This window comes from Pollachius pollachius (genome assembly GCF_949987615.1).
Source record: "Pollachius pollachius genome assembly, chromosome: 4".
Lineage (NCBI taxonomy): Eukaryota > Metazoa > Chordata > Actinopteri > Gadiformes > Gadidae > Pollachius > Pollachius pollachius.
Window position 1 is genome coordinate 14226648 of NC_136937.1, and position 22500 is coordinate 14249147.

The window sequence follows — 22500 nt, forward strand, 5'->3', positions numbered from 1 at the left end:
GTGCGGGGAACACACAGAGGCACACCCGGCCCACGCCTCCCTCGGCCATGTGTTGGCACAGCGATGTGAGTCTCCTGAAAGGGGGCCTGGACGGCCATTTAAAGCAGGCCGCGTCGCCCCTCTGATCACAGAGCCGCTGTGGTCTCCGGGGTCAGGGGGTCAAAGGGGGAGGCGGGAGAACAATAGTCGACCTCCGACACTAAACCCCGCTGCACGCGCCGCAATAGCTGTCAGCTGCGGCCTGCCAAACAAATGTGTGTGGGTGGTGTTTAGGGACGGGGAGAGGAGGGGGAGGGGCAGAGTGGGGACTGGGGCACGTGTCGCAAAGTTCCAATTAAGTTTTTCCTTTGTTCTTAGCGGGTAACAGCCCATGCACACGATTCTGTCTGCACATGGGTTTACTCCCTAAGGGGCACGCGTAAATAAACACACACTACTGAACCGTCTGGGAAAAATAAAGCTCTTTCTTTGTGGGCTTGTGCTCTTTCAAGAGGCGTGCCGTTACACATTTGATTCATCCCATTCAGATATTACCCAAGCAAGAGCAAGAGGGGACGCGAATCAAAGCGCAACATTGAAAAACATCCATCACGCTAACAACTTGACGATTCTCCCCGCTCCAGACCAATAACACAAACAGTGGAGCGGCAGAGATGTGCTCTGGGCGTGGGCAGACAGCATCTTCACTCTAATAAGAATGAATGCAGCACGGCGAAGTGGGGAATCTATCACTGCCGACTAGCGCTGCTATTAACCATTAAGCAAAACAAAGCCCAATTGGATCCAGAGATGAACACAAGAGTTGCATGCAGACACAGAGTAAGGCTTCCTTTAACACACACGTGCACGTGCACACACACACTTAAATACACACTCTAATAGCTCTCTAGTTCCCACACTCCTTTTTCTTCCTAGTTAATTTATGCAGTGGGAAGAAACAATAGAATTTCAATACTGGGATGGGAGGTATGGCTCGAAGCAGAATCTAATCTGTAGCGTGTGCATTAGAAGCATTTTAAAATAGATATGGAGAACATCTATGGGTCTACAAGTTATGCCTGGCTCATTCCTCTCGGCGAACATCCGTTTAGAAGACAAAAGATGGTTTGGAAAGACTAAGAACTAAAAACTGAGTTATGAAAAACTGTCGACAACAGAACAGAGAGTGTCCAGAATGAATTACCGCTGTGGAAGCAAGTGCTAGAGGAGGAGAGAAACAGCGGAGGCAGACTGTGGGACAGCCGAGACGCTGATCTACAGCTCCTACTGCTGCAGAAGATACAGCTCATCTGTGACAGTGTCCCTGTACTTAGCTCCAGGCTGTCAGCCCCGAGGAAGTTGAAGTGAGTAACTGGAGAATTTATTCAGTTTGCTCCTAAAACATGCAGCGACATGGTTATTGGACGGTTACTTAAATGTACAAGACTTGTGTGATTAAGGTACTCTGCTGTTACCCTTTTTATACAATTTGGGTTAAACACAAGTTGAAGGTGAATTTGTACTAAGGGACTTAAGAAAGGGATAACCGTATCTGGTTTGATACCAAAATAACAGTAAATGTAATGAAGGTAATGTTGATTAGAAGTGGAAGGGCTTTCACTGTTATCATCAAACAGAAGTTCAATGGGCGCAGCTAATAAATTAATCCATAAATAACACGTCTCCACTTTCGCGAGGCACCAAACAGCGGGTAAATCTTTAATTGGATGGATTTGGTTTGTTGCCGTCTTGCCCGGGACGCTTCAAAGCCCAGCATGAGGCCCGAAGTCTGCTGTTCCCAGGAAAACTCCCCGGCTTTTCAGTAAAAAAGGCGGGAGGCGTATTGTACACGAGCAGCGAGGAGCGCATTACGCGGCAGGCTGACCTTTGGCTGTTTGTGTGACGTGTGCCTTGTGGCTGACGTTTCCTGAAGCCACTTCAGGAGCTCTCCAGTAGGAAGAGTACCTGTAATCTGGCCGCCAGCGGAAACCACGCAACACACACAAAAAAGTGGGCGACACCAGGATAAACTGTGCTGCAACACACACGCACGCTCGCACAACCCACGTACACACAGACACATCGGTATACCGACAAACACACACACACACACATACATACACAAACACAGACACACAAGGAAACACACATAGACACCTACATACACACACACATCCTTCACTACTGGCAGGAACGTCACAGTGGGAAGCACTTTGGGAAGCTGAAATGTGAACACACACACTCACACGCACACACACACACACACGCGGGCTGTGCGCACAGCTGGCCTTCGCACCACAAGCACCGCAGGGTGTGACAGGCAGACACGCCAAAAGAGGATTTGTGGCGAAGCTTCGGGAGAGGAGGGAAGAGGGTGAGAGAGGGAGAGAGAGAGAGAGGGTAAGAGCGAGAAGGGGTGAGAGGAAGAGCGAGAGTGAAAGATAGGAGGAGTGGAAAAGAGGGGATTACACAGGCGATATTTCACTGCTGAACATACCAATTGGCTTCGGCTGTCTTGCCTGGATGGGCATAACACACACACACACACACACACATAAACAAACACACAGACACGTATAAACACCCACATATACAAACACACACACAGATATAAACAAACGCAGACCCAAACCATATGAAAAGGCAATGCACAAAAAGGCATTCACAGCATTTCTCCCATGGGTTGTTCCTGGTTCTGAGCCAGGATAATACAATACCACCGGGGTCCTAAGGAGCCTGAAGGGCTAACTACCACCAGCTAAGCTAAAGTTACTGACAAACCCAAGGGGTTATTGAAAGAATGACTGACTGACTGACTGGCTGAATGACTGGCTGACTGACAGCATGCCGTCTCCCCAAAAGTAAGCTTCAGCAGAGCCAGGCCTCAAAACATGACAAATCCGTCAAGGGCAGAAGAATAGAACTAGTGGATTAGGATTCATTGGATTGATTATGTGAATGAATGTGAACATGTCGTCTGAGCCACAGTCTCAGGAAATGTGATACAATAAAATTAAAGACAGAACTTCCAAAAGTTGCTGTCCAGCTGTTTTTCAAACAGAATTGGACAGAAATTTATTGTATTGTAATTGTATCCCTTTTCACTGATCAATCAAACATGTCCTAATCCTTGAATGTGGTTTTGGCTTGATAAATACATAAAAATAAAAAAAAGAACTTAAATCTTTTGAGGGATAAAACCAATCAAAAGTGAATATTCAAAAAGTATGTGTATGAGATGAAGGAGAGACAGAGAGAGACAAAGATAGAGACAAAGAGAGCAAGGAAGAGAGAGAGGGAGAGAGTGAAAATTGCCGAGGGCGTGTTAGGGTCTGGCCCTTACAGAAAGGCAGGATTAACTTTGTCAGAAGCAGTGAATGCATGAGTGTGTGCCCACATGGGTGTGTATGTGGCAGATATGAGGGTCTAGGGGATTATGTCACTGGGGTTACATTGTCCCAGAGAGACGCGCTGGAAGCATTGGGGATAATGTAGCAACAATGGGAAATCTGTGTGTGTGTGTGTGTGTGTGTGTGTGTGTGTGTGTGTGTGTGTGTGTGTATAGATAGCATTATTCAGTCTAGACCAAGAGTTACCCCTAAATCTCCCTAATGATACAGCTGATGAACCGAGACTGAATGCTATCCATCCACCCACCCATCCATCCTACTCTCATGTTTGTCTACTCTTGCCTGCTCTGTTTCTTCCACTCATTTCCTCTCTGTGTACTCAGGGCCCAGTTATTATCCCGATCATCATCATCATCATATTGTCCAAGAGCGCCTTCGTGATTCGGGCCCGCTCCTCTTTATGTCCCCCCCCCCCTCGCCACGTTATTACCGCACAGTGCTGGTAATCTCCCCGCGCCGTTGTGCTGATGGAGGGCATATTCTAAACAAAAGGCCGTGAGAACAAGACAGGGTACCGTCATCAGCACCGCCTCCGCGAGACGCAGTTGAGGGGGACCCTGACTCAGGGGATTCTGCATTGCCCCAGGGTCATTTGTAACTTCCTTCTTTTATATATTTCTTTACATACAAGGCAACCACCATTATGTTTTTATTTCAGACTTGACATAAACGCCGCCCCTGCAGGGTGCCTCTGTGCTTCTGCATCGTGGTCTGACCCTGAGTTTATGTTGTTTAGTGTTTGTTCTCCACCTGTCCACCAGATGTCCTTAGACGTTTTCCCCTCACGTCACACCCAGATCCAGCCTGCAATCACTTCATTCCCCTCACCTGTCAGTCCTTGTCCTGGTCTTCCCACCTGCACCTCATTCCCTGATCAGCCCCTTCCTTTATATAAAACTTCCATTCCTTTGTTCCCTTGACAGTTAGTTTTTATCTGACATGTCCCTTTGTTTTTTGTGGTTCCCTCACTGTTTGCCAGTTCATGGAACTGTGGTTTTATGAACTTTATTAAAAGCCTTTTTTCTGCTTCATTTCCCGCATACTCGAGTCTGGTCTGCATTTGGATCCTATCTCATTTTAGCTCCTGCTGCCATGCCAGTGCCGGTCGTGACATTATGAAGAGGTTGTTATGTCAGTCATGTGTGTTTGGTCTCCAGCCCACTGAGAGGGAAGGGGTTCCTTCCTCCAGAGGGTGAACGCTTATAGACGTTCAGTGTGTTCGACTATGTTTAGGACTGGCTGGATGGAAACTTAATTCAAAAGGGACGCATGTATAAATACATAATTGCTGAGTAAAGACACCCGAACGGGACTGTAACTGCACACCAAGTAATAATACTGTAGTATTTGAAGGCAAACCCAGTTCCCAAAATATGGTACTCTGTTACACAGATTTCTGGTTCATTTTGGGACAGTTGTTTTTAGTGAAATCCAGAGGTCATCGGAGGACGCCTTTGAATCCTGCTTTTATTGGAACACAACCATCGTTTGAACACAGTCGCACATGACAGGTCCACCAGACTAAAGCTCCCTCACTTTAACGCTCTCTCTCTCAAGAGCTGTGGTCATGTTCCAAAACGATCTTACATAAACAGTTAACTAGACATGCTTCTCTGAACTGGCATCCATAAATACACAAACATTTAAAAAGTATCACAAGACAAAAAAGAGACAATATCGCAAGCTTTGAACTGCAATATGTCTATAACACAATACGAGAGGGTTGGAAGGAGAAGTGAGGAGAGAAGAATGACACGAGAACACAAGACGTATATAAACAAGTGTACGAGAATCAAATCCCGTCCTATACAGTAGCATAAACCCAAGCTTTATAATTACACTTGTAAGCTTAATCCCCTTGGCTTTTGTTCTCTCAGTTGATGTATGTTATTGCTTTTTTCTCATCCATACACACGCACACGCACGCTCACAAGCACACACACATGACACACATATACACAGAACAGCAAGGCTCAGATGCAAAAGCTGGATTTGTGCCAGAAATCGGTACATATATTGGGTTTCAGACACCAATCCAGAATTAGCCCAAAGTAGAACTGATACAGTCCTGCCAGACACACCCATTACTTTCTGTTTCTGCCCATCTCTCCTGTCCCCATCACACACACACACAGTGACGTCTACCCCCTGTGTGTCTGACTTTTTTTTGGTCTCTTTCTGTTTCTCTTTCTCTCACACACAAACAGAACACGTAATGTCTGCCCATTGCTCTCTTTCTCTCCCTCTCCCTCTCTCTCCCTAAACACACACACTGTAAACCTTGTGCCAATGTCTCTCTATCTCTCTCCCTACACTCCCTATCACATACATGCATGCATTTTAAAATAGTCCATGACATAGTCCTGAGTAGTTGGTAGTACACTCCATCATCTAAGGTCATCAGCTTGGCTGACATTGTGGGCTCTCTCTCTCTCTCTCTCTCTCTCTCTCTCTCTCTCTCTCTCTCTCTCTCTCTCTCTCTCTCTCTCTCTCCAACACATTGTGCCTTTGTCCAAATCAAACACGAATAACCTTGCATTGATGAACTGCTCAGAATAGATAAGACACACTTTGTTATTGACGTAAGATGTATTTGTATTGATGACACTTTGTAGCGTTGCTGACACACACATTTGCCACTGCATGCACTGTCTTGATGACACACACACACACACACACACACACAGAGATACACACGCGTAGTTACACACACGCCTGCTGTTACACAAACAGTTGCACAGATACACAGGAGGCAACTCAACATCTGCACACACAGTGACTTAAACATCCACGCGCACACATATACCACAACCCCCCCCCCCCCCCCCCCCACACACACACACACACAAACACACTATCTCCCTCTCCCTCTCGCTTGCTCTCACCTGACTCTCTCTCACCTGCACCTGCATGAGGGACCCGCGGTAGAAGCAGCATGCTGCGGCCGACAGAGCGCTCCAGAGGCTGCACCGCTCCGTCATGGTGAGGAGGAACACACCTTCCTCTACACCAACTCGTCTCCTCCCGCTGGGAGGACAGCCTCCACCTGCTTCGGTCTCCTTCCGTCTCCCCTTCACCCCGTCCTCACCCCTTCCTTTCTCATAAACCTCTCCGTATCCCACCTCACTTTTCTTTTTCTTTTCCCCTCGCTGGCGCCTGTTTTATCTTCTTTTATTTCCGACTGTCTGCCCGTTCTTTTCCAACAAATCTTCAGGGCGAGAGCCTCGACGTCTAACAATCTGCCAACATAGTGCTCCGGCCACTCCAAAGGGGCTAAAATAAGCGATCTCGCTATAATGCTAACACCACAGCCGCACCTCTAAACATATTAGCTATTATCGACGAGGAGCGAGACGCTAACAGCTGCCACTGATCCCGGCGCGCGATACTCGTGCTCCTGACATCGCCGCTCGCGCTGCTGCTGCTGCTGCTGCTGCCGTTGCTGCACCACAACCCGGCTTCTGGTGGGCTTCCGCCCTCCGCCTCTTCTTCTCCCGCTGCACTGGCTGCGCTTCACTCCGCTGCTAGGGATTACCTCATTGCTTTGCCGATGAAAAGAGTGTGGGTGGGGGGAGGGTGGACCAGTGGGAGAGAGAAGAGAGAGAAGGAGGGGGATAGCTAGCAGGCAGAGCAGAGAGAGGAGTGCTGTCGAGTTGCTGCCAGACCCCACCCACGACCCCCGCTTCTCCACCTCTTCGAGGCAATATTGACCGCGCTCTGAGGCAGGATCAGGTATTCATGCTGACAGCAAAAGTTCAAGGGAAATAATAATCATAATAATAAATGTTTATTGGATAAAAGACAATCATCAATCTGTGGATTTGGGTGTTTGGGAAAAGCTGGAGGATTGCGAGCAGAAGAGGCGCTTCAAATTGAATGTGTTTGTAATGCCCGCCCCCCCAACCGGAATGTGTCCTTTAGTTCACTACTGAAAAGAACCCAGGGGTGGCAGGGGGGAGGAATGTGGCACACACACACACACACACACACACACACACACACACACACACACACACACACACACACACACACACACACACACACACACACACACACTATCACACCCTATACCCACACCCCTCAAGCCACCCTCCACACACCCCTATACCCCCCCCCCTTACACACGCACACACACACATTTCCTCACTTTTTCTCATAAGTATGGAAATGCACGGCTCTGCATATATCATTAAACATTGTGGGGTAGCAATGTAGCATTTGGGTCCTGTGGTGAAATAATGTTGACAGCACTGTTCCCTCTCTCTCCCTATCTAAACCTCTCTCGCTCTTGTGTGGTGTCACTCTCGCTCTCTTCCTCTGTGTGCGTGTGTGTGCGTGTGCGTGTGCGTGTGCGCGTGTGTGTGTGTGTGTGTATAATGATGTGTTTCTCTGGGCCCTTGCAGACTGCAGCAGGACGTGTAATTATGAGCTGGAACACACAGACAGGAAGGAAGGCAGGTGTTTCATGGATAAAATGCTCTAATTTTCACCGGCCCATTGCACACGCACACATTAAGAGACATGCGCACACAATGTGCACGCATGGAGTGCAGGAGGGAGACGATTCGAGGAGGCGGAGCTTCCTTCCCCCCAGGGGCCCGAATAGGTGACATCATTGAGGACGCTTCGCCATGGCAACGCAGGGAGAAACCTTGACAGCATCCTAAATTGTGACAGCGCATTAAGTTAGGTCTGCACCACTTCAGGGGAGGATGGACATCAAGAGGCCGGCACCTCTCTTCACACAGCCCTTATAGCTCTCTCTCTCTGTCTCTATGTCTCTCTACCTCTTTCTCCACTCCTGTCTTCATCAACCATAAGCATGTTAAAAATTAGGACTGCACATAACGATCATTTGTATTGCCTATTCATCTATGAAGCTATTGTCTTCCATGACTTGATTAATCATGTCGTTTATAAAATACCATTAATTATGGGAAATCCCCATCGCAGTCACCCAGTCTAGAATGGGCCTTCCCTGTCGAGCAAGGATCCAAAACAAAGAAAGCAACTCAATAGCACAGCATCCGTAGGCAGCATATTTTTGCTTTTGTTTTCGCTGAGAGACGAATGACCCAAACAACGGATCAATCCTCACTATCACAACCGACGAAAAATTCTTTCGAATTGACGAATCGTGTCAGCAACACTCCACCAGAATAACACGCAAGCAAGCATTTCTGTCCAGGAATCAATAAACTAATTGTACACGGCGCTCAGAGCCTGGAGAAAGGGGGGACGTGGGACAGATAAGGTGGAGGCTACAAGATAAGGTCTTCCAGTTATCGCGTCACGGAGTCCCACTGGTCCCAGCGCAGGATGACACCCTGGCCACGCAGCTGCGGAGCCTGGTATAATCTCGTAAGGAACGGGGAGCTGGTGGTTTCCTGCCCTGAAATCCTCTGTAATACCACAACAGAAACAATCAAAACAGGCATTAGGACGGGCGGCGGCCCCCCCGCTCGAGAGGAGACCAACTGAAACCAAGACTGTACCGCGTACAACAAAATACTAAATAATAAGGTTATGGTTTACTAAGAGTTATTAACGTCTTTCAAATAAGAGCTGCTTTGTTAATCATCTGTTTGAAAGGAGATTAAATCCCACTTTGGATCTGTATTGAATGTGCTGTAGACTACTTCTTCCTTTTTCATACATGCTTCTTTGATTCGAATGTGTTTTGATTTAATTTTAAAGGTGGTGGTGCAATGTGTCCCATCTATAAACTGTCTCATTTAGCTCATGGACCTCCCGCATTTCAAACAACCTCCCGTCTGCTTGCTTTCTTCTCATCAACATCCAGACCTTCTTCTGTGTTCTCCAGAGTCGACGCAGCGTAATAGAGAGGTCTGAGCACAAAGGAGTACCGACCATGCTAATTCCTTCCAGAAGACAGCGACATGATGTGTTTTATGCACTTCATTTTCATAATGCGTATCTGTGTATTAAGCATACTGACGCATAAGAGGCTTAGCTTATAAGCCTACTATCTTTGGACGGCATTAAAAGATGTTTAGCAGCTTAAGGGTCTTTTGCGGTTCAATTATACTCAACATTTGGAATCTCATAAACGAGAGGAGGGTGGATTAAAGTGGTCGCCCAATCATCTGTTTTGCTGACCTTTCCAGCTATTTCTAGTTGTATCTTTTAAAGTTTCTGCATGAAGGCATACTTTCCATAAAGAGTTGAAATGTTAAACTTTAGCATTAAACTTTTCTTCTTCTTCCTTCACCTCTGCCGCTCTTTTTATCCTTTTCATCTTCATTTATTTTCAATCTCTCCTTTCACCTCCTCCTGAGCTTCCCTGGCGCTCCTAATCTCTCCCCTTCCTCTCCTTCTCCCTTCCCACTCCTCATTCCTCTCCATTCAGAGAGGAATTAAAAGCCCAGCCTCACATCTTTCTTCCTTTTTTCCTCTCCCTTATAGTAGCCCCCTCCATCTCACCTACCCCTCCTCCTCTCCCACACCTTCCTGCCCCCCTCCCCTTCTACTTCTCCTTCTCCTCCACTCCATCACTCTGCCTTTCCATCATTCAATCTCTCCATCCCTCAACCTTTTTTCCCTCCCTCCCTTCACCCTCCCCCCTCTACTCGTCCGGTTAGCACACCCCCTCCTCCTTATCTCCCCTTCCCTTTCTCTCCCCCTTAACCGCCACCTCACCTCACCTTCTCCCACCCTCCCACTCCCCTCCTCTCCCCCCCACGACCACCTTCCACCTCTTCATCCTTCCTCCCATCCACCTCTCCCCCTATCTCCCCCGTGCCATCAGCATCCACCAGCTCCCCCCATCCCCCCATCTCTCCTCCCGTCCATCTTTCCACCCCTTCTCCCTCCATCCTCCCCCCCACAACCACTTCCACCTCCCCCCACCTCTCCACCTCTCCCCCTCCCTCTATCTCCCCCCCCCTCCCCCCACTGCTCCCCCTCCCCTCCACCTCTCCCCCCTCCGTCTCTCCCGTCCTCCCCCGTGCTGGGGGGTGGTCCTCCGTTAAATATTAATTAGTGATCCCCGTCCCGCCGGCTGATGGGGGAGACAAAGGAGGGCCGCTGCGTGGTCCTGTGAGCGCCGCGCTGATGAAAGAATTATGGCAGCTCGTGCTGCAGGGGAAGGGGAGCCGGGGGAGGGAAGGGAGGGGAGGGAGGGAGGGTCTGTCTGTCTGTCTGTGTGTGTTTAACAAAACTGCAGGAAGACAAAAGGCGAGGAGAGAAAATTAGAGAAAGCTAAAGAAATGCACTGAAGATAAACGAGGAATCGTTTATTTCGGTTCGGGTGCCTTTGATGGGAACATGTGTGTGTGCAGGGCTGGGGACACGCACGTGCACGTGATTGTGTGTGTCCGTGTGCGTGTGTGTGTGTGTTTGTGTGGATGTGCATGTGTGTGTGTGTGTGGGCACGCACACCCGCTGTAAACAAAGGGGTGTTCTCTACTTGGGATATGACAGTGATAGCTAATGTGTGTGTGTTTACCTGTATGTGCGTGTGTGTGTGTATCTGTGTGTGTGTGTGTGTGTGTGTGTGTCTGTGTGTGTGTGTGTATGTGTGTGCATGCGCGTCCGATATACATCATAGACAGTCTGTGTTGCAATAACCCAACCTAATCCACCATTGAGCCAGTATGTGTATCTAAGTGTATCTATGTGTAGCTATGTATGTGTATCTATGTGTATCTCTGTGTATGTGTATGTCTATCTATGTGTATCAATGTGTATCTATGTGTATCGATGTGTAACTATGTGTTTGTTTATCCACATGTATCTATGTGCATTTTTATCTTTGTGTATATATGTATATCAATGTGTTTATGTGTGTAGCTATCTTTACCTATGTATATTATTGTGCATCTATGTTTACGTAGTTTATCTATGTGTATCTATGTGTATATATGTGTGTGTATATATGTGTATCTACGAGACTCAAAGCCTGCATGACAACATAACCCCCAGTAACAGCTCTTCCTGGGCCCCCTGGCCTAGTAGAAACATCTAAGTATTCTGCCATCTCAGTATTTTAGACTTAAAAGAAACACACAATGTTCAGTAGATGTTTCTCAGCTATATTTCATGTACAGTATCCCTTAAGTTGAGTCAAGAACTAATGCTAAAAAACATTGCTAAATAGTGAAACATTTTCTTAGCCTTTCAGTGATTATATTTGTTAATTCTACTTAACATGAGTGTGTCAGATTTTATTTATTTTCTGGATTCAAATTAAACTAATGAGTATATACTTGATCCAGATGGCATCATAACTCTGCACTTTCACTCCTCATTATAACACATCATCCTAAACTCTTCACACCTCACTACAGTGACTGCATATCAGTGGCACTTAGGGCTGTTTAATGATTAACCATTAACGATTAATCTGCATCCATAATTTAACCGACAAAAAATGTACTAACCAACAAAGTAGGTTTGGCGTAGCATTTCTTTCAAAAATGGGTTTGGTTTGGTCTGCCTTGTTAGTCTAAAAATGGCAGTAATTGCGCCGCAACTGACATTGTTATGTTTGGCGGCACCATTTGGGGAACATGGACAGGCAGACAAGAACCGCCCGAGCGAGAGCCTTATTGTTTCATTATTCTGTTGGTTTAAATAGTTTGTGCTTCATGGATTTTTGTTTCACATAACTAATATGGAGCTGGAATTGTTTAAATTAAACTGAAACTGCTAAAAATATATGCGTCTTGCTTGTTGTTAATTATTTATGATAAATTAGATAATGATTGTTAACATGTTCAACTATCTGTAAAGGACAAATGCAGGAAATTTGCAACCCTGGTGGCAGCTGGGCTGTTTCTATAAGCAGACACTAGTCTGAATAATCAACTATCTGAAACCAGATGAGGACAAGATATGTAAATTATATCTACGAGCACGGATTAAGGCTTTTTGTGTGTGTGTGTGTGTGTGTGTGTGTGTGTATGTGTGTGTGTGGGTGTGTGGGTGTGTGTGTGTGTGTGTTAGTGTGTGTGTGTTTGCGTGTGTGTGGGTGGATGGGTGTGTGTGTTTGTGTGAGTGAAAGAACATTCATTGAAGACCATCCAAGGGAGTGCCTCAAAGGGGGAGCCCTGTTAGCATGCGCTGCCTCACACTAACAGAGGCGCCAAGCTAATTTAATCTACTGTAATAGTCCTACAACACATACACACCCTCAACCAGACGCAGGCACTCACATGCACATAGACAGACACACACACATACAATCACTGAAATAATCACACAAATGCACATAGAAAGACATGAACACACGCACACATGCACATAGAAAAACACACACAGATCCCCCCCACACACACACCCACACACACAAACAGACTCACTGAAGCAAATACACACACCAAAGAGATCTGATGATTAAATCTCCTCTAATTTCACACACACACACAAACAAACACACACACACACACACAAAGAGGAAATTCTAACCAATCTTTTAATCAAAATAGCAGTAACGCATATACACACAGCTGATCCCTTAACACATTTCTGCATGTGCCAGTACACACACACGCAAACACCCACACGTACACACACGCACACACACGCACATTGCTGAGCGTTCTTTAAAACAGGCTCGGGCCAGCCGTCTGTTAATGAACCACATGTGAACCCCCCCCACACACATACACACACACAAACACACCATGCCACTAAACACTAGCAGACAAAGCAGGGCTGAGCTGCAGATTAAAACAAACGCAACCACGTGGAAACAAAAGTGAACTTGCATGCAAATACTTGCATCTGATAATAGTACATATTAGACACACACACACACACAAACATACACAAGTACCAGACATGCACGTCGTGGTCAATTGTTTTACCAGTCCCTCCCTGGCGTTTAATAAGTCAGTTATTTATGTCCATGCGTATTAATCTTTAATAAAGGATCAAACACTGAATTATATATATAGCTTGACCGGCCATGCTTCTGCCATAACACAAATCAACGGGAGATGTGCGGTAAATGATTCACGTGATGGGTAAGTACTGTACGCGGTTGGACATCATTTATTGATCAGATGATTTGTTGGAAGTCCATTTGCCCCTTATAAAATACAATGAAACAATCAATTGAATATCTCAGATCCTAGTTCATTTTAGTGCTATTCCATCTGTCTGTCTGTAAGACCGTCTGTCAGTTTATTCATCTGCACCTGTCTTTCTGTGTGTCTGTCCCTTTACTAATTGCATCAGCCTACCTTCATCTCAACATTAATGCTGTGTATGTGTATGTGTATGTGTGTGTGTGTGTGTGTGTGTGTGTCTGTGTGTGTACTGAGGTTGTTTTATGAGCCAATAGGAGCAGCTGACCATTATATGGCAGTGAACATTCAGGGCAACTCCTGATTTAAACATCAGTTGCCATAAATGTTTTAGAGATATAGATGTACATGCATGAGGAGAGAGGAGGAGATTAGAGAGGAGGAGGCGATTAGAGGGGAGGAAAGGGGAGAAGAGTAGAGGAGAGGGGAGGGGAGGAGAAGAGGAAAGGACAGGAGAGGAGAGGGGAGGAGAGAGGAGAGGAGAGGGGAGGAGAGGGGAGGGGAAGAGAGAGGAGAGAGGAGAGGAGAGGAGAGGAGAGGAGAGGAGAGGGGAGGAGAGGGGAGGAGAGGGGAGGGGAAGAGGAGAGAAGAGGGGAGTGGAGGAGGGGAGGAGAGGAGAGAGGAGAGGGGAGGAGAGGAAAGGACAGGAGAGGAGAGGGGAGGGGAGGAGAGAGGAGAGGAGAGGGGAGGAGAGGGGAGGAGAAGAGAGGAGAGGGGAGGAGAGGGGAGGGGAAGAGAGGAGAGGGGAGGAGAGGGGAGGGGAAGAGGAGAGAAGAGGGGAGTGGAGGAGGGGAGGAGAGGAGGAGAGGGGAGGAGAGGGGAGGAGAGGAGAGAGGAGAGGAGAGGGGAGGAGAGGAGAGAGGAGAGGAGAGGGGAGGAGAGAGGTATAGAGGTAAGAGTGGTTGCAGTGCAAATAAAAAGGATAAAGAAAATGGAAAAAGGATATATTTAATAAAACCTGAACAAATAAAGTACGGCAGCAAGTAATTTATCACCAGATAGAAAATGTGCGAGGAAGTGTTATCAGCCTTCATCATTCAGAAAGTTCCCTGAAAACCTATTCCTATCAGGTTGATTAAGGATTATGCAAAACTTCGTTTCCCGTAATAAAATAAAAGACGGTAAGATGATGAAGACAGATAATAATGATGAACACACTAGGGCTTGCTGTTGAATTTCCCTGTAACTATAATCCAGTGTCCTTTCCATTCTTATTCAGTTCATTCTTTCTGTTCACCCCAAGGTCACAAAAGCACTACCACTGTGATAGTCACCGATAGCCCATTAACTTCCTTTGTCTCCACCTATTGGCCACAGCAGGAAATGCATGCTGGCGACATGGCACTGACACAATGCTGCTTTATCTGATCAAATTAGGTGAGTGACACCCCGAATTAGACACAATGCGGGCTGAGCGAGCTAAAATTGGCCTAATTGTTGAAGTCCAAAGCCCTGCAATCTCACATAATTACATTTGATCTCTTGCGTCAAGGGGCTGACTTAATATCACTGCAAGGAGGAGACTTAATGCAAACAGATACACCTCCCATGGGATGGGATACCATAGGTCTGGTATTACGGTAAGATACTGCTACAGAAGCATCACCGCTGGATGTGAGGCTATAGGTCTGGTACTACGGTAACATAGTGCTACACCACCCTGGGATGTGAGGCTATACTGCTGGTATTATGGTGAGTACAGTTATAAAACACATATGAGTGAAAGGAAGAAAGAAAGAAAAGAAAGGAAGAAAGGAGTTGAAATTAAATAAGTGAAATTAAATAGTATTGTGTAGCATTGTGTTTGTTTGTTTGTTCATTTGAATGCTTCACAGTAATACATGTTTCGTGTTCCTTCAGGGTTTGTGTCCTAGAAAGAGGGAAGGATTATTCCTCAGATTCAACCACAAGAGGAGTTGGCTCTAACAACCTGAAAGCCAATTGTTATTTTCCACTGTTCAGGATTTAATTGTGCGCTAAAATGTACTAATCAGTGTTTAGCAACTCATTTGGATACTTTAGCTCACTAGTTGTGTAATCATTTCCCTCTGTGGTTATTGACCAACACATTTAGTCAATAATTACGTTGTTGCTTTTTCCTTCACTGAAGTATCTTACCCAGCGACACAGCTCAAGTACTCTGGTGGCATTAGGAATAATTCATAAAAAGCTTTTCTAGACCAACAGGCTTTTCTCCCAGACATCCATAGTCCGCACACCGCCTGGCTTGCATCATGAAGGATTGTGCAGGGGGCGCCCACGGACAAATACCAGACAAGAGGAAGGCTGACGAGCCCTACCTGGACGTATTCACCCTGGGGATCAGACGAATCCGTGTGGCTGAAAGATAAAGAACAGAGGAGAATGAGCGAAGACGAAACAATGGAGGACATCAATGCAGGCTGAATGCATATAGACATATTATAATCTACAGCATATCTGAACTGCACGTCATTAATTGCATCTCCTAGAGAAGGTTTTAACAGGATTAGTTTAAGTGGCTTCCTATTGGAGTGTGCGCATGCGTGTGTGCATACATGCATGCACACGTGCGCGTGTGTGCGTGTGCGTGTGTGTGTGTGTGTGTGTACACGCAACCGGTACCTAGTGAGCATGCCAAAGCACAAAGAAAACATGCCATGAACATGAAACATGAACATGACTTTCCCATGAAAATGTTATTTCTGTCATTTCTCAAAGCTGTGACTTTTAACTTCCCCTTAAGAGGGTACGAATGAAATAATTCAGGACAAAACAGCACTGGAGAGATTCCGGATTTAAAGACAAATTAAAAGTGGCAAAGTTGGCCTCTCAAATCTCCTGGGCCCCATAACGCTAAGTAAGACACATTAAGTCTGACATCAGCAGAGCCCTATCATATGACCTGATAGAGGGGGGTAAGACAATAAGGAGAGAGAGAGAGAGAGAGGGAGAGAGACAGAGAGAGAGAGCGAGAGAGAGAGAGAGAGAGAGAGAGAGAGAGAGGGAGAGAGACAGAGAGAGAGCGAGAGAGAGAGAGAGAGAGAGAGAGAGAGAGAGAGAGAGACAGAGACAGAGAGCGAGAGAGAGGGAGGGAGAGCGAGAGAGTGAGCGAGAGCGAGAGATAGAGAGGAGAACAGAGAGAAGATAAGTAAAGTAAAGAGAGGAGAGAGGCAAAGAGGGAGGTAGAGAGAGACAGAAAATAGGGAGAAAGGGAGAGGGGTAACAAAGGAGAGAGGCTAAGATTTGAGAGACAAAGAGAGACGGAAAGGGAGGGAGATAAAGGAGGAGAGACTCAGAGAAGAGTGATGAAGAGAGAGAGAGGGAGGGAGATAAAGGAGGGGAGACGGAGAGAGGAGTGATGAAGAGAGAGAGGGAGGGAGGTAAAGGATGGGAGAAGGAGAGAGGAGTGATGAAGAGAGAGAGAGGGAGGGAGGTAAAGGAGGAGAGACTAAGAGAAGAGTGATGAAGATAGACAGAAAGGGAGGAAGATAAAGGAGGGGAGACTGAGAGAAGAGAGAATAATAGAGAGAGAAAGAGAGAGAGATAAAAACGGAGAGAGGACGGTTCCCACAGAGGAGCTGAAGGAGGGGGCCTTTGAGGGGGGGGGGGGGTGAGCTACATTATCCACACGGTCACAGAGGGGCCGGATCAGACGGGCCCCGTCCTCAAGCTGGCCAGGGGAATGTTAATGGGCCCCATGCTTAAGCCGCTCCATATATTATCTGTCCAGCGCCAAGTTTCTGCTGCCCGTTGTGACTGTACATGCTGAATACATGGTCCATACGTTGAAGGATGGATCTGTTGTTAACAGGGCTTCTCTCTCTGTCTGATCCTCTTCCAGTGTATTGTATGATGTAACTTCATGGTTTATAACATGAATCTAACTTGTAATGTAACATGGTTCATAACATGACTATAACCTGTAATGTATAATGCAACTACATGGTTTCTAACAAACCTGTAATGTATAATGTAACTACATGGTTTATAACATGACTATAACCTGTAATGTATAATGTTAATGTAACTACATGGTTTATAACGTGACTATGAACTGTAATGTGTCATATAACTATACGGTTTGTAACATGACTATAAACTTTACTGTATAATGTAACTACATGGTTTCTCACAAACCTGTAATGTAACATGTAACTACACGGTTTATAATATGACTATCACCTGTAATGTATAATGTAACTTCATGGTTTATAACGTGACTCTAACCTGTAATGTATCATTTAACTACATGGTTTATAACATGAATGTATAATTTAACCTTACTCTTTTGTACTTAGGGATTATAGTGGATCAGTTGCGTCTGGTATTTCTGCTCCTCAGCTTTCACTTTGTGATTTCATCTCCTGCTAGAAAGTGTATATATATATTTTTTTTAATATTATATTTCACTTTCCATCTGCAAGGCGTGAAACAGGCAAGGTCGAGACAGACGTAAAGCGGTGACAGCAGAGGACAGGTGGTTTGCATCGTTGGCCAAGAAATAAGGATTAAAATACTCCAGTCGTGGGAAACTATTGAATCTAGTTTTCAACACAAAGTAAGAATATCAATACTATCAGATGGCTATTCATTAATACTAACCCTGTCTAATCTGCTCTCCGGATGAACTCTAATTTGAACTATTTAGGCCATAATGGATTAAAATACACACAGTGCACAAATGTAAGGCAGTGAGAACCCTTCTTCATGGCTTTTTTTACTTTGCTTTGCCATTGTTGACTGACTAAGGAGCAAAAACTGATCAAATACAGACTTTAAAAACCAGAATGTGAGTGAGGTCATTCAGCCACAAGGGAATACAAGAATTCGCTCTCAGCTCGAGATAAGACAGCGATGTGGACCGAAAGAAAATAAAACAAAATAAAAAAAGACTGAGTAAGAGAGAAGGAGGAAATAGCAAGACAGGGCTGGACGATAAGTCCCCACTGTACACCCCATTCCCACAGTCCGAATGGAGGAAATAACGGGTAGCCTATTATACACAGAGCTGACACACAAATATTCTCAATGTGCACGCGTGCGCGCATAGACACACACACACACGCATGCACCCACGCACGCACGCACCATGCACGCACACAGGCACGCACGCACGTACGCACACGCACAAACGCATGCACATACACACACACACTTACACACACTTCCGCACGCACGCATACACGCAAGCCGTGGTAAGTAAATTCCAGTGCAACGCAAGACATTATCTCACCACTCTGCCATTCACTATAACGACAATGGAAGGAGACATAAACAGGGAAATCAAAGACGGAGCGAGTAATTACAGGCTGCCATAGGTCTATGCTCCTGACAATACTGACATGGTTGACATTTCAATAACAGCATTCATTGGCAAACAGGCGGAACATAAGCCGATATGGGTATTGTGTGTGTCAAAGCAAATTCACATAAAAGGTGCTATATCGCCGTAGCTGCTCAGGCTGCATTGTGAAATCAATAGGGAATTTCAACCTTATTCGCTGAATTCACAAAAGTAAAAAAAAGAAATCATTATTTCGTCAGCTTCTTAAACCCATCGCCCGTGGGAAATGTTGTGAATCGCAAGGCAAGCAAACTTCACAACTTTGGATATACCTGCAGGCCTTATAAAAATCTGTAATTTTGGAGACGCATAATCTTTCACTGAATATTGATCATTGCCAGTGAATAAGTGTGTATTTATGCAACCGTACTTTGCTTATAAACAATTATCAAAACAGCACTCAGAATCCTCTTAACACATAGGCCTGTTATATTTAGCTTCTTTCCATTTTATGTGACGTGTATCCTATTCTGTCATTCAAAATCGAATCCAGGTCCATGTAGTATGACGTCAAGTTTCTTCTATAAATATTAGTGCTGTCAGTTTAACGCAAACCAATTTTAACAGCATTATTTTTTTTATCGCGCGATCAACGCTCTTTTGGCTGGGCAAATGTAGTCTTTTTACCTGCTGTCTAGCAACAACTAGTCGCGTTAGAAAAACTACAACACCATACCGGATCTAGCAACACCGGAAACAAAATAACAAGTACGCCGCACAAACTTTTTGGGGCAAGCAAGGATACGGAGCGGGTGTGTGTTCGTCTGTCTCTCTGTTCGAGCCTGCACGAGAGTTCAATGTTGTCATTAGCTGTTCCGTCTTTCTGACCAATCGCAGTTCAAGGCCCACCTGGGCTGTACCAACTTTGGGAGGGGCCGCTCAGTTACTCCCCTCTAGACAAAATCGACTTGGTTGCGACGTTGACAGTTTGTTAGTGTTGCGGCTGTTGAGTGAGTGAGAGGTTGCGGGCGCAAAGCTCAGGCTGCCGGATGGCACTGCAACAAACTTTTATAAATGCAATATTGTTATCCCGCAGTCATCAGCCCGACAGCCCTGAAACGTTAACGGCCCACCGGGAATTCTCCCGACTCTCCCGATTACCACTCCCCCACCGTGTGTTTGTGTGTGTGGGGGCGTTATTCGATAGCCTGGTAATGTGTATAGGCCTACGTATGGTAGGAATATTCATACAGGTTTAAATAATACATTTTAGTATTTCCCATCTTTGCTGAGCAAGAGTTTTGTTCGAAAGTTCAGTGATTGAAACAAATAAAAGCCTGGGCTATTGAAGATTTACGGTAGGCCTACCTGTCATGCACCTACCCAATGTTTAGTGGACCGAGTTGAATCCACTGCGGGTCTCTCTTCTTATATCCATCTTACCAAATATATTTTATTACTGTCCTTCTCAACACTCTCTGATCTCACTAAAATGCTAGCAGCACGAAATCAAGGGATATCTAGAATAGAAAAAAATGTGTGATTAATCGCGAGTTAACTATGACATTAATGCGATTAATCGCGATTAAATATTTTAATCGCTTGACAGCATTAATAAATATATATAAAGCCTATACCCATCACCCAAACACACCCTATAGCATTTTATTTGATCCAATAGGATATGATTTTAGACCAGACTGAGAGAGGATCTTGAATTGCAATATCTGAAACGTAATGAAATGAATGAATGTAATGAAAACAGATATCCTTCTATCAGAAGTCCCTCCCTCTCTATCACCACTCATCCAACGGTAGTGAAAGTCCAACCCTCTCTCCCGCCAAAAACACTAATTCAGGGCATGGCGTTCAGGTCGGGAGATGAGCACGTGATTTATTGTAAAAATATACAAACACAAAGCTGTTATAGCTTACCTAGAAACGTTGTCAGATATTTTCTCTTCTTCAGACCCCTTCTCTGTTTTCTCGCCTTCCTCCTCGTCTCTTATGGGTTCTTTGAAGGTACCCTGGGTTGTCGGGAGGTTAGGATGGCTTACTACACCATCAATACTCTCTGTCACCTCAGATGGGGTCACGGCATTGACCTGGGGAGCTTCTGGTGCGCTGGGCTCATCATGTTTTGTGTTTTTGCCACTAGTTGGTGAACTGTCTTTGGCCTCCTTCTCAGATTTTTCGGTTTCTTTGAATATCGCCGGCTTGTCTGCAGGCGGAGGGACGTTAGGGTCACATGTCACTGGAACTGTTGCATTCTGGGCCCTTGGAGACGAGTTCTTCTCTTTCGTACTGCTGCTGGCACCACCTGGACAGCAGAAGGGGAGGGAAATAATTTTACCTCAAAAACATGATAAACATCCAGATAAAACAATTGAAAAACTGACAAACAATTGGCCTATTGTCTGATGATGATGCAGGCCTCAGTGACGTTATTTCATGTTAACATTTTCGGGCATTTAGCAGAAGGTTTTATCCAAAGCGAGATCCAACCATTCATGCACACATTGACAGCGGGGTCAACAAGGCAAGGCGACAGCCAGCTTTCCGGGAGCAGTCAGGGTTAGGGGTCTTGCTCAGGGACACCTCGACACTCCGCTTGGAGGAGCCGGGGTTCGAACTAGCAACCTTCCGGTTACAAGTCAACCAGCTCTACCTCCTAACCCAAGCAGACATCCGTCACCCTACCTTTATCCTTCTTGTTCTTCTTCCTCGACAGCAGACGTGGCAGGGTCCCCATGTGTGTGTAGTTGTCGCTGGAGCGAGCGTAGCTTGTGGTACGCGGACGCATGGCCCCCATGTCATCCATGGTGGTCTCAGAGACTGGAGAGAGGGGGCTGGCGGGGCGGCCGTCATCGCGGTCTTCATCACCGGTTGCTGATCCACTGCCTGGCTGTCGTGACTGGCGAGACGCCTTGGAGTCGGACTTACTGCTGGACCACCGGAGGGAAAGGCTGGTGAGGCTGCCCAACCACTTGAACGCTGAGGACGGAGATGGAGACACATACACACACGAATACGTACACACACATACACACACGCACACACACACGGACACAGACATATTTAGTGTGATGCCTTGTTATCATTTAACACAACTCGGACCTGATTCAGTAGATATAGTGTGTATTTGCATGTGGTCTTTGTAAGTGTGCAGTCACCCGCACTTGCAGCGCTGTGGCTGTGTGGCTGTGTGGCTGTTTGAGAGTGTATGTGTGTGTGTGGGGGGGGAGGGGGGTTGTCACTTCCTCTTATGGTCATTTTCATATTTTCGTTTTAAAAATTATGCAATTTATCAAATGTTCCTCTACTGAATTTCTCTTTTTTAACCAGAGATAACCAGATGATCACAATAGACGGATGGTTAGGGCTATGGCATATGAGATATTCATATTTTATTTCTCCTAAGTAGTACATTATTACTTAGTACTCACATAGCCTTCTTATTAATACGTTGCAAACATTGAAGTAGGTACAAGACCAAAAATAAACATTTTCTTTGATTCAGACCAGTTTAACCACAATCTTGTAGTGCTTCAAAGGCTTAACATACAGAACAACATATTAATAAGCCTACATGATTAGATCATAATAATAAATGTGGCAACACAAACTTGTTCTGGCTGCAAGCCGTTTACACATTTAACTGTTAACACACAAGGCACACACACACACACACATGCTACTCACTGCGTTTTCGTATGCTCATGTTGGCAATCCTCAGGAAGCTGATCCAACATGGAGCAGAAGAATGCAATGAGATACAGTTATCTGTCACACA

At 45.7% G+C, this 22500-nt stretch overlaps 1 protein-coding gene across 1 annotated transcript in view; it reads right to left on the bottom strand.

Annotated features, from left to right (window-relative positions):
- sh2d3ca (SH2 domain containing 3Ca) overlaps positions 1-22489 on the bottom strand; it is a 52104-nt gene extending 29615 nt beyond the window's left edge. Inside the window, 4 exon segments of the mRNA XM_079735703.1 lie at positions 15742-15781; positions 20643-21027; positions 21408-21701; positions 22410-22489. Coding sequence (XP_079591829.1) covers positions 15742-15781; positions 20643-21027; positions 21408-21701; positions 22410-22428 — 738 coding nt within the window. The 5' untranslated portion in view covers positions 22429-22489.
- Positions 22490-22500: the final 11 nt, after the last annotated feature.